General features: G+C 37.9%; 1 protein-coding gene across 1 annotated transcript; it reads right to left on the minus strand.

Annotated features, from left to right (window-relative positions):
* Positions 1–1723: 1723 nt before the first annotated feature.
* On the minus strand, positions 1724–9955 carry LOC111223083 (origin recognition complex subunit 4-like). Its single transcript, XM_022747107.1, has 2 exons — positions 9832–9955; positions 1724–5650 (listed from the first exon to the last, which is right to left on the minus strand). Exon 2 carries the CDS (start codon positions 5595–5597, stop codon positions 4113–4115), a length of 1485 nt encoding a protein of 494 aa, XP_022602828.1. The 5' UTR covers positions 5598–5650; positions 9832–9955; the 3' UTR covers positions 1724–4112.
* Between the last annotated feature and the right edge of the window lie 257 nt (positions 9956–10212).

Raw genomic sequence — 10212 nt, forward strand, 5'->3', positions numbered from 1 at the left:
TGTGACCAGGTGCGCAATCCACTCTTAAACAAGAGATGTGAAAACAGTGAAGAGGCATCACTCTGCTTCTATTTCCACATACCAAAAACGTCACCCTCAAAGACCACCTTTTGTTTGAATCTGACGTCACTCCCTCTTGTAGTTCCTTAATCCCAACGATCCCGACATCTCGTCTCTCTTTTCAAGACCGAAGAAGCACCAGGAAGTTTTTTTTTTTTTTTTTAAATTAACTTTGTGCTCTCAAATTGGTAATTCATTCTATAGATTCAAAAAATTGTGTTCAAATTAATAATTTGTGGTCTTGATTTAGTAATCCATGCTCTCTAGCCTATTTAATAATTTATCAGAATTTGTGCTCTCCAACTGGTAATTTTTGGTTTCTATTTAATAATCGGTGCTCAAATTAGTAATTCATGCTCTCAATTTAATAATTCGTGCTTGAACTAATAATTTGTGCTTCCAATAATTCATGACCTCTTTTAAAATCTGTGCTCTTGAATTTGTAATTTGTGCTTTCCTATTTAATAAAACAGGCTATCATATTAGTCAGCTATTTCAGGGTCTCCATTTCATGATTTGTTCTCTCAAATGACTAATTTCTGTTCTCTAGATAAGAATCTGTGGTCTCAAATTAGTATTTTGTGCTTTCCATTAAATAATTTGTGCTTTCGATTTAATGATCCCTGCTATCAAATTAGTAATTCATGGTCTCTACATAAGAATCCATGCTCAAATTAGTATTATGTGCTCTCAGTTTAATTTGTGTTTGAATCAATCATTTGTGCTGTCCGTTTCATAATTCATGCTATCTATTTAAGAATCTGTGCTCTTGAATTTGAAATTTGACTAGATGAAATAAACGGCCCTCAAATAATTAGTTTGTGCTTTCCATTTAATAATTTGTGCTCTCAACTTACTAATACATGCTATCAAATTTGTAATTAATGCTTTCCATTTAATCATTTGTTTTCTAAAATTTGTCATTTGTGCTCTCAAATTAGTAATCTATCTTCTGGAGTTATTATTTGTGCTGTCAAACTGGTAATTAATGTTCTCAATTTAATAATTCACTCTTTATCCTAATGTCAGAGTCTAAACAACTTACATGTAAAAACTACACTCATGCCATCACGAGCAGACATTTCATTTTTCCATGTGTGGACCTTTATCTTGGTCTGTTTGATTAACTAACAGGAATTTACATACCATGACAGTAAGTTATTCCCTGCGCAGTTGAGAATGCATTGTCTGAGTAAAATTTCTGTGCAGTACTTACAGACTACACAGTGAAGTTCTATAGAGATATACAATAAAAAACTGCACTAACATCATTTTTAATACTAACTAATCAAAATGCAATTCTCCTTTGTTTTAAATGTTTAATAAACAATACTAACACTCCCTGAAAGCTATTTTACAGAGAGCACTACTGTTTTTTTATTTTATTTCAGAACCTGAATAGTACTGGTTATACAGTTAGTAGTGATTCATTTGTCAAAACACATACAACCTTTGATTCAGCTTGACTGAGGTGCATAGTGCATCAATGACGTCATCAAAAAGGAATGGTAGGGCTGGAGCAGCTACACACAAACACTATAATAAACAGCTAATTACTGCTGTTGGAGTTGCCTGGATTAAGTTAAATAGTAGGGTAGAATAAAAATAAACAGGAATTGAAGGAATTCAGTCACATCTGATCCGAACATCACACTACCATGTGAAAAATAAAACGGCAAGATCAACATTTTATTTCAAGACCATACTCGCCATAAATTATTAGCTTCTTGTTAAAACACACAAAATCCAAATATGTCCACTTAAAATGATTTGACTTCACAAAGCCATTTCAAATTTCAATGTGATTTTTCAAAACCTTAAGCCTCTATTTCCATCCTCATCTCACATTGTTTTACATATGATAACTGGACACACACAGAAGCAGTTTGGCATTTAGAAACGTCAATTGTTTGACCCAACCGTTAAGATGTTAATATCAGTAATGATGTGATGTACAAGTCATGTCACACAAGTTTTTACACAAATGCTCAAAAACAGGTAAATTAATGTTTGTGAAATCAATCCAATCACTTGAATTTAATTTCATGACAGTCCCAAATTATTAAAAAACAGAAAAGATTTCACAGCTGCACGTAAACAGCATAAAGGCTGAAATAATGACTGCAACTCAACAGCAGCTGAAACAAAAAAAGAGTAGATGCTACAAGTGGAGGAGGAAATCTTCAAGGCGACTATGAGCGACGGGAAGGCGTTTGATACAGAGCTTTTCGTCAAATCCAGTAATGCATGAAACGATCTATGCGGTACAACTCATTGATCTAAATTAATTGAGACTGATGGTACATTCATAGCTTTGACAATTAAGGCAAAAACAAATATGGCGATATGATAAACTCTGAAATGGCATTGAGAAAAATAATGACATCATTTAGACATATTTTGCAAAACCCCAAAACTCTCCCCACAGATACTCAATAGAGAGCCGAAGTAATGCTTCACAATAATTTGAATGACATAAATAACTAAAATTCCAGTCTTATCAACAGTACTTTCCTGGTGAATGGGAAAGTGGTCTTTTTTTGGACTTTTGTATCTGCATGGTTCTAATATCGCTGGTGTCAGTTTTTCTGATTTAAGCTGCCCTTAACAAGTTCCAATAAGCCATAGTGCATCATGGCCTAAACCTGCTTCAACTTGTTTTGGCCACTTTGGCGCAGCGGAAACAATTTGAGAGCACATCATTGAAATATAATCACCTTTTAAGTTGATATTGGTGAAGTATTTACTTGTCCAGCAGCTACAGATTAACATTATCATTCATTTGGAGTAATGTTTATGACCACCAGGTGAATGCAAGTCCCATATTCACTTTTTGCTCTGTTTTTGGTCTCTACCAACTCCTGAGGGAAATATCTTGCTCTTTAGCTGCTAAATGCTGCATTATGTTCAGCAGCTAGTCACTGACTGTGTCTTTTTGCTGTTTGGTGCAGAGCAGGCTGTGTGCTGTGGCTTTTTTGCTAAAAACAACTGAAAACTCTATGAGAGCGTAGACGGTGAGGAAATTTAAGGACTGGACAGAACTGGACTAGAACATGAGCTGAAACTCACTATAAAGCTCTTTTAAAGCCAAAGGGAGCTGCAGATCCAGGTGATAATTCTCTGTGGGTTAAGCATGGTTAAGTAACTGCTTTCACATTGTCATTTCACACGCTATTATTATAAAAAATATTCATTATAGCCCCTTTAATGAAACGGTGAAATAAAAAAAATAAAAAACTTCCTCCAAGTTCTAATCCTGTCAGTGAATTTTTTAATTTATCTCTTGTGACATGCCAAATACAGGTTAGCGATAATAAATATAGTTTTTAGGATCTATATGTCAATATTCCTCTCCTCTCTGTTCCTATAAAACTGTAAAAATATTTTAAAATCAAGGGGACATACATTTAAAAAAAAGGAGGTGTTTGGACATCAGTTGGCAAATATCACATATCGCTCTATACTGATATGCCAGTTTATCTTAGAATATGGAAAGTAAACCCAAGGAAAAGATTTAATTTTTCTAGAAAGACAGATGAAGCTAAATAGACAGTTACAGAAGCTAGTGGAAAGGAAGTTATAGCACAGATCTGATGCCAGGACTTCGGCTCTCTATGTTTTCACTGTTAGTGTTTTTTTTTCCTTTTCTTCTTTTTTCTCCTCTCTCCAACAGTTGTTTGGACTTCTTCTCCTACAAGTCATTCCCCAACAACTGTTTTACTTGCACATTTAAAGTGACAAACACTAGATCTGAAAGCTCAATGAAAACTGGAACAATCAGTCTATAATAATAAACTCTACATGCCAGTTCAAGTAAAAGGTTATTAGTAGTACTGCTTACTCAAATGACAGAAATAGTTTTCTTTTAAAAATAATCAAGCACAATAAAACAAGATGAACAAGTTAGTTAGAAAAACCGAGGAGCTGCTGAATATCTAGCCTACTCAACTGACAAAATGTTAAAAACGTGTGTTTTCATTGACAAAGATTGTATTCTATGTTTTCAACAGCAACTACTACAGCAACTTTTTTGGTCACACCGGGATCGTTTATCAAGCCTGGTTACCAACTCCCAAGCTTGCATCCTGTTCAATCAACGTTTCTTTAGTATCATCGGCGGTGGGTATCGTCTGCGCATCATGCTCCACCTCCTCTTCTGCTGGCTCTCCTTCAAATTCCACCTCAACCACAGATGACTCACTCTTTACTTTTGAATGGTTTGGGATTGCGCTGTCGAGCTGTGTTTCACTACTGGCTTTATTTTTGTTGACAGAACCTTTAGGGCGGCCTCTTTTCCGTGGTGTGACATCTCCACTTTCTGCAGCACTTGGGGGGCGGCCTCTTTTTCTTGGGGGTCCATCATTGGGGTTGCGAGGTGAGGATGGAGTGGTAGGCCAATTCTTGCGTAAGTGTGCGCCTCTCTTAGAATCAGACTTGCGAGGCCGACCAGGCCTTCTGTGAGGGGCTGGTGGAGCTCCCTCTGGGGGATCAACACGTGGGTATTTCCTTGGCCGTCCAAGCGGCTTCCATACTTTCGGCTTCTTTTTCCGATCCTCAGGTGCTGGCAGAGGATACTTCCTTGGCCTTCCCCTTTTGGCTGGCTGTTTTGGTCGAGCAGGCTTCTCTTTTGGGGGTGAGACATGTACTCTCCGAGGCCGGCTTGCTGTGCCGTACTGTACCAACTTAAATGCAGGGCGCATCTTGTTTAAAGAACCTTTGGGCCGACCTCTTCCCCTCTTACCATGCTGGGAGCCATCTGTGAGCAGTTTTTGTTTTTTTTTCTTCTGTTCAAAACTTTTTCTTGGCCTTCCCCTCCCTCTCCGAGGCATGTTTGAGATGCCATTTGATGTATCTTGTGTCAACGTCTCACTGGTATTTGCCTCCACCTTTCTGAGCCAACCGCTCTCCCTTTTTGGCGGGCTTCCATCAGTTTCTGCTTCCCCCTCACTGCTCACCTCTTCCTCCAGTCTGGGTTTCTTATTAAGAGAGCCCTTTGGTCGACCTCTTCTACTGGGTTTTACAGACCTACCCTCATCTTCTTCACCACTTGATAAACTTTCTGATTTGCGCTTTGTGGATCCTTTTGGACGACCCCTTCCCATTTTAGGAGTATTAGAGCCACCGTTTGGCAAATCTTCAGCAGCAACCTTCTCTGGGGTACTGACAGACTTTTTTGGCCTGCCTCTTTTTTTAGGAGAAATGTCTGTCACAGGATTGCCTTCATTACTGGCCTCTTTCTTAGACCCTTTTGGCCTCCCTTTACCCCTATGAGTTTGCACAGAATTATCAGAATGGACATCTCCTGACCCGTCCTGCACTGTGTGTTTTGGACGCCCTCTTCCTCTCTGGGGCTGTGTGGACCCACCATTGGAAATGCCTGAAACCAGCTCCATTAAGTTAACGTCTGTTACGCAAACCTTCAGCTTTTTTGAACCTTGTGGTCGCCCCCTTCCTCTTTTAATTGGACTGTTGCTGGACATATCTACACTAGACTCCCCCTCATTGCTCACACCATCTCCTTGTTCTGTCTCAGCCATCCTTATTTCTTCTTCCGTACCTCTGCCTTCTGCTTGGACTGTTAGGTTTGGACCTGTAAATTGGACATTGAAAACCACAATTAGTATTTACTTAATAATAAGTGTACATTCAAGTATTTAATATCGATTACATTAGTGTAAATGTGATCAAACAGGACTTTGATTTTTACACAATTCTGTTTGTTTTTTTCACATGAATCCCAAAATATGAACAGAACAATCATAAATGCAATCAAACAATGAAAACTGTTTCTTGTTTAACTACAGCTACAACAATTAAGTTGATTTGAACCAAACTTATCAACAACTAGTTTGATAAATTGATTAATCATTAGTCATTTTTCAAGAAAAAATGCAAAACAGTTGATGTTTTGGGGGTTCTGAAATGTTTGAATTAGCTGCTTTTATTTGCTTCACATAATATTAAATTCAATATTTTGGGGGTTTTGGACAGTTGTTCTGACAAGAAATTTGATGACATCACCTTAAAACCAAAAACTCCTGAAATATTAAAAATTTTAGATAGATATAAAATAGATGTTATTTTAACGAGAAAGTAAAATCATAATAAAGTGATAAATGGGAACATATATAGTCTTGCAAAAACAAGCACATTTTCTTAATATAACAATAAATAATTTCATGTTTAATTTCTACTATATTGGAAATAAGGTTGAAATAAAAAAGCAGGGATCGACTGACCGATTATCGGTGGTAAAATTCTGCATTTTCCAATTATCTGTATTGTTATTTTCTTTAACCAAAAACCAATCATTTGTATTAATTTAAAAATGGCTCTGATGCAGCCGCCTGTCTCTGGTCTCTAGTCAGCATTCTATGGTCTGAAGAAATATCCCGCCCACTGCACCATCTGATTGGTTAGACATCATGGGTAATAGCCTATCACACTGAAGGCTGTTGTGTACACAGGCGGACACAGACCAGAGCTGCTCCGGTTCACAAGTGGAACTGTGTGTCGAAGGCAAGACAGCAAACATCGCTGAACTTGCAATAAACATCACAGTCCTCTACACTGAAGTTACAACAACACCACACTCTGATGAACAAGTTCATCTGTGGATCCAAGACACACAGGGAAAGGGAAAGAAAGAGAGAGAGAGAGAGAGTGAGAGAGTGAGAGAGAGAGAGAGAGAGAGAGAGAGACAGAGAGAAAGAGACACTAGCGCTTACTGCTAAGCTAAAGTAACTAGCTGATCTGAATAGCATGTGAACAATTGCTGAATTAGTGAAAGTCGCTAAAAGGAACACAGAGCTGTGAGTGCTGGAGCAGACCTACAGTTAAAATGTACAGGAGGTAGTTAGACACTGTGATTAGAGAAAAGGAAGAATTACCTGTGATAAAATAGAGTAGCAATAAACACTACTAGTATAAGAAACTCCTGCAACTGGAGATGAGACACTACACTGACTGCGGCACGTCAGCACGTGAATGGCAACTAACTACTGTTACTGAAAAGACACTTTTACTACACTAGAAATAAAAATGTTCTCAGATTAAAGTACAAAGTAAGTCAGTTAAAAAGTACTCTGAGTAAACATGTTACATTTTAAAAGGGGGAAGGGAAAAAAATTGGTAATAATAATAATAATAATAATAATAATAATAATATGATAGAACTATTAAAGAACATCTTTAGGCTGCCACATGAATCAGTTCTCAGGTGAGGACAGCACCAAAATCAACCAATTAATTCCAGTCAGGCACTTTGCAGCCTGTCCATACAACTAATAATTAAAGCTGCAAGCAGCGTTGAGCAGGTCCTTGCATTCTTGTGGACAGCGGGGGCGCTGGCAGGAGGCCGGTCACTGCCGCCCTGCATCATCACGAACACGCGACACCGCACTCACAAGCAAGATTTCCCACATGGACCGTATGGCGGAGGAGAAGATGTGTTGCATGAAAGATGCACCAAACATGCATTATCTTGCTGTCCATCAAGTGCATGGAAATCTCATGTACATCAAATGATTGTCTCTCCAGGATTATTTCCTGTATCCAGTAGTTGGCACTATGTGTATAACTTTATATTTCCATGCAGATGTCTTCAGTGTGGAACAGTCATCAAATTTGTGAAGTTCGGGGCAGATTGGGCAAGGTGTACTATAGTTCTAATAACTTCCCGTTTATTGGCGAAGCATCACAACTCCCCACGCCGGCACTCACAACTACTCATAATTTTCACACTGAATCATACAAAGGTTGTGATGCATTTTCTGACCAAGATTGGAGAACATTGGCCAAAATATATAGGAGTTACAATGACTTCCTGTCCGTTCAACAACGCGGCGTTCAACAACTGTGAAATAGAATACACATGCCTACCAATTTTCATCCATCTAGGTGAATCCTACTGCAGGGGCTACTGTGAAACATGACATTCCTCTGTCATGGCGAAGCCACGAAATTTGCCATGCGCCCGCAATTTTGCAATTTAAGATCACAAAGGTCTTAAGATGGTATGCACAAAATGTGGAGCTGATCTGATTAAAACTCCAGGAGGAGTTCAAATTAAACCAAAAGTGCACACTAAATTCAAAATGGCAGACTTTCAGTTGAATTTAGCTTATGGGTCAAGAGGCTTTTTTGTAGATCTCAACAAGGTAGACATGCCTACCAAGTTTCATACATCTAGGTCAAACGTGCGGCAGGAAATCCTTTACTATATGTAGGATCATCCCATCGAATTTCATGAACATCCGAGGACCTCGATGTTGACATGGCCCTACGTTCGGGGGCACTATGGAGCCTGCTGGACACGCCCTATCCCAATCACTATTGAACTTTGCATTTTGTAACAGTCTGGAGGTGTGTGCCAATTTTCATGAGTTTTTGAGAATGTCAAGGCCCTCAAATCAAATATTCCATCAGAAAAATAATAATCTCTACAGAAACAATAGGTGTTGGGCCTTAATTACTAATATACACTAAGTTGTCAGTTTTTTAGGAACATCTAGCTAAAACTGATGTAGTCTAATACAACAGTCTGGCAGTATATCTTTCTTCATGAAGGTTATAATGTTCAGTTTGTAATAAAATTGTTTCAGACAGTTGTCGATTCAACCTTATTATCATTATGGAGGATGTAGTGTGTGTAGCTTTATTACATTATACAGAAGTGTTTTTGTTATTTAGCTTACTTTCCATTATATGAATAGGGTGGACAACATAATATATACAGTAGTTTTGTGTTGGCATATCGGTTCCAAATATTGGTTATTGGTCTCCTTGATTACCGATAACTGCCTGAAAAAAAACATATTGGCTGATCCCTATAAAAAAGTGATACCTGATTAAAGGGTTACATAGGCCATATTGATAATCTAAACCCATGTACCTATCTTAATATGGTGAAATAATATGTAATATGTTGAAGTACACATTTTAAAATTTACCTTCGATTGATCATTTGCAAAAATAGACTTGTTAACATTAGTTACATATTCGGGAGCACTCATAAGCCTACTCACTTGTATCTATACACTCATTATTTACATAAAAATCAATTACTATGAGCTTTTTTAAACTTTATGAGTCAGAACATTTTCTATATCCAAGTAAGACTGTCAAATGCTTTAGTGATGCACTCATACCAGCCAGAGAATGTTTTCCATTTTCAGAAAAACTGTTATTAATGAAAACCACATTTCTGGAAAGTAAATAAATATTATTTTCTATCCTAATGAAAATCACAGCGAGCAAATACAATCTACACAAATAATCTAGTCAGCAGAGTAAGACAGTATACACACATAGCATATTTTTAAATATTATTTGGAAAATAATTGATCAAATTTGCATATTGTTATTATTATTAAAAGGATGGGTTTTGCACGGCCACGTCTATTGTCTGGAGTGCAATCTTTCAACGGCGGGAAGCTGCACCGACGGAGAAGTGCTCAGGAGGCTAGCAACAACATGTGGACAGTTAACGTCGCTGCATGCAAATACTAATATTTTTTTGTTCTTGGACTACATATTTACATATTGAAACAAATGCATTTTAATTTTAAAAAATCATACAGACCACATGCATTATCAGCTGCAACTGAAGGACCGTAAATTTGATCAGATTTAGGGCCTTAAACAATCGCGATGACTCTGGACCAGATTGTTTTCCAGGTAATAGTCAGCTTCAAAATCGACGGCGATGGAGAAAGTAGCAAGCATTGCAAAGCAGATACAATGGAGTAATCAACAGAGTGCATATCTCACCTTAAAGAAATCCTCGGCACGATTTTAGTTTAATTTTTCATCAAATACTGGTTCATCACACAGCCCGTAAAGTAAAGTACGCTTTTATTGTTGCGTGGTGGCGGTTTAAATTTGCGACCGCTTCCGGCCGTCCGTGACGTTCAGGAGGCTCCGGAGGAAACAGCAGCGGAGAGTCTGAGTTCCCCTCCCAGGCTGGTACTGTGACCCCCCACATACACTGCCCATATGTGGGATCTAGATTTATACCATGATTTATATCCACATTTGCAATGTAACTTAATTGCCTCCACTTTCACACTGCTATCTCTGACACTACACAGACCACAAAGTATCTTCATATTGTGAGTGTTTTACTTCAATACACTTTATACTTACAATTTA

The sequence above is a fragment of the Seriola dumerili genome, unplaced genomic scaffold, assembly GCF_002260705.1.
Source record: "Seriola dumerili isolate Sdu_G_001 unplaced genomic scaffold, Sdu_1.0 BDQW01000110.1, whole genome shotgun sequence".
NCBI classification, from domain to species: Eukaryota; Metazoa; Chordata; class Actinopteri; order Carangiformes; family Carangidae; genus Seriola; species Seriola dumerili.